The sequence below is a fragment of the Triticum dicoccoides genome, chromosome 4A (assembly GCF_002162155.2).
Source record: "Triticum dicoccoides isolate Atlit2015 ecotype Zavitan chromosome 4A, WEW_v2.0, whole genome shotgun sequence".
Taxonomy (NCBI): Eukaryota; Viridiplantae; Streptophyta; class Magnoliopsida; order Poales; family Poaceae; genus Triticum; species Triticum dicoccoides.
In genome coordinates this window covers 596,312,177-596,314,949 of record NC_041386.1, presented here as the reverse complement: position 1 = coordinate 596,314,949, position 2,773 = coordinate 596,312,177, and the positions used below count along the sequence as shown (strand labels likewise).

General features: G+C 45.5%; 1 protein-coding gene across 1 annotated transcript; it reads right to left on the bottom strand.

Annotated features, from left to right (window-relative positions):
* Positions 1 to 503: 503 nt before the first annotated feature.
* Positions 504 to 2,463, bottom strand: LOC119287160 (2-methyl-6-phytyl-1,4-hydroquinone methyltransferase 2, chloroplastic-like). The gene is made up of 3 exons (XM_037566685.1): positions 2,049 to 2,463; positions 1,646 to 1,952; positions 504 to 1,046 (listed from the first exon to the last, which is right to left on the bottom strand). Exons 1-3 carry the CDS (start codon positions 2,426 to 2,428, stop codon positions 888 to 890), a joined length of 846 nt encoding a protein of 281 aa, XP_037422582.1. The 5' UTR covers positions 2,429 to 2,463; the 3' UTR covers positions 504 to 887.
* Between the last annotated feature and the right edge of the window lie 310 nt (positions 2,464 to 2,773).

The following is a 2,773-nucleotide window of genomic DNA, read 5'->3' as shown; positions in this document are numbered from 1 at the left end:
TCACTGCATAACTAAGAGGAAACGGTGCTTAGCCAGGTCACCAAGACCTGTACTATTCACAAAATCATGCATTAGTCAAACTTCATTTGGAAACATTTAAGAGTATTGTGTCTTATTGAAGATACATCATAAACTTTCTTCACATTTGCTTTCTCTTAGGTTTATCAGGAACTATCAGACAGTCCATATGACTATCCAAATTCCCATCATCATGAGAAAGCTCGTCATTTGCAAGAGGTCTTCACAAAAACCTTGCAGTGAGTTTGTGGACAAACTATTGGGATCAGTATCCTCCATAGGTGTCAACGGCGTTTTTCTTTTAAGAATGGTAATAGCATTATCCAATTCATAAGATTTAATTTAATTAATTAATGGAGGCTGCAATTTGATAATAATCACGACCAAGAGAAATACCTAAACTATTGACTTCAAATCAAATTACAGTATGTGAAAAAGATAAAACTGACTTCAATCGAAGTATTAAAAGACGGTCGTGGTTTCGATGTTGCGCAACTTTGCCTAACAATGAGCACAACTTTCAATACTTTAATATGTAAAGAAGATGTAGTACACTTCTCCATTGTTTATATACGCACTTTGTGTTACAACGAATGACTTCTCCTTGATTTATTTGTACACGGAGATGATGGACCTTCTTAGGGGTCCACACAAGTCGAAGAGAGATACATAAGCAGGAAACAAGTCTGATCAATTAGTTTCCCATGTCCTCGAGCAGCTGCCTCTCTATCGGTTGATGCACGGAGCCAATGATACTTGTCCACATATGTATAGATACATAATACAACATGAAACAGAAGGGGTATTTTCACGGCTTAGATCAGATATTGACTCCGATCTTGTCTCCTCCTGCCAGGCAGCATCCTCAGTTACATAGGTCTGCCTTGGGGCACAATCTTGTCCTTGATCCACATGTAAATAGGCACTAGGAAGAAGTATGTGGCGCATATTGTCCCAATGAGGAACCGAAAGAAGACGAAGATGGGGTTCACATGTGGCTTGCTAACATCCTCAGCCTTTGGACCAAGCTGTACAAGATGAAAATGTAGGGTAATTAAGATGGGAATCATCTAGTTATAATGGGACCTGATGAGTAAAGCGACATCCCCTGTCTAATTATAGAGAGTAGCTGCGTTAGTTACTTTTTATTATTTGCTTCTGTGTCGATTCTCTCTGTCCTGCTGTGTCTATCCTCTTTTCTTTCTAAGGGCACGGCTGATATGCATTCATTTCTAGGTTTTGGTGTGCCCGGCCCTGCCGCCGGTGGCACCATCCGGATATTGCACCGTGGGTCATTTTGGTGGACGGGATAACTAGCATTTTTTTGTAGAGAATTCGCTACAGGGTCTTGTGCTTGCACATTATTGATTATTTCCTTTTCGTTGCAACAAACAAACATATGTGATTAATGCCTGACTGATAATTTTCTTTCTAGACGCTGGCGTGCGCTACCTGCGACCGGGTGGCACCATCCAGATGTAGCACTGTTGATTGCTTTGGTGGATGGGACAACTAGCGTTTTTGTCGTACTAAATTCACTACAGGACAATGTGCTTGCACATAACCGATAATTTTCTTCCCGTTACAATGCAAGAGCATATGTGCTAGTTTGATTTAAAGAGAGTACCTGTAAGGGGGAGTCCCCACTTTGTTTCTTGATGCCTGTGACACAGCACCCTATGACCAGGCCATGCCTACGGGCACCGCGGTACCACTTTGGCCCGATTCTGGTGAGCTCGACATCCTTGAAGCCGGCCCTCTCGAACCACTTGATGTACTCTTCCTCCGTGGGGAAGAGCATCCACATGTCGGCGAAGAAGCGAGATAGCCAGAACGTCGGGCGCACGGGGCCTATCATACAAGCCACACCGTCGGCGCTGAGGACCCTGTAGGCCTCCCTGATCCCCCGCTGCGGATCAGGCCAATACTCAATGCTGCCATGCATGGAGGCCAAAATCAAGAACTCAGACGAATCGATCATTGGATGTGTCAACGTAAAGTCTAAGGAGAGGAGATTGTCCATAACCGACCTGCCAGCGGAGACGTATCGGTCGAAGGTGTCGGTGGGGAAGGGGAGGTCCTCGGCGTCACCCTCCATGATCTTGATGCCCCTGAGGGCCTTCTTCTTTCTGGCCTTGTCGAGTTGGTGCGGCGACTGGTCGAGCAGCGTCACGTTCTCGGGGTCGACATACTGGACGACGCCGAGCGTGGTGAAGCCAGTGCCACCACCGACGTCGACCACCTTGAGGGCGCGGCTATGGAGGCGGGCATGCTCCAGGGAGATGTCGCGCATGTCCTCGGTGTACTGGCCTGGGTTGAACACATGGTCGTAGCCGAAGGAGATGAAGCTGTAGAACCAGAGGGCCTCCTTCTTGTGCTGGATCAGCCGGAGTGGCTTGGTGGAACCCATGGCCAATCGTTGCTCTGGCCGGACAGCAAGCAAGCGGATGATGGATGTTTAGAATGGGAGGGCATCTATTTATACTGCTAGTACGACATAGTAATCCTATAGCTACAATAATCGTTGCTCCATGCTCTAAGGCTGGTCATAGTGGGGAGTAACTTAAACTAGTAACATGCATATGTTACTAGTCTATGTTACTACCTCTATAGTGAATAGTAACATATATGTAGTGTCATGCATCACTTCATTTATTACTTCATAGACTTATTTAGCATTGGAAACCGGTAGATGATGGTAACATATTATGTTACTCTATTTGTCTCTCTCCTCATTAACTACTTGACACATCAT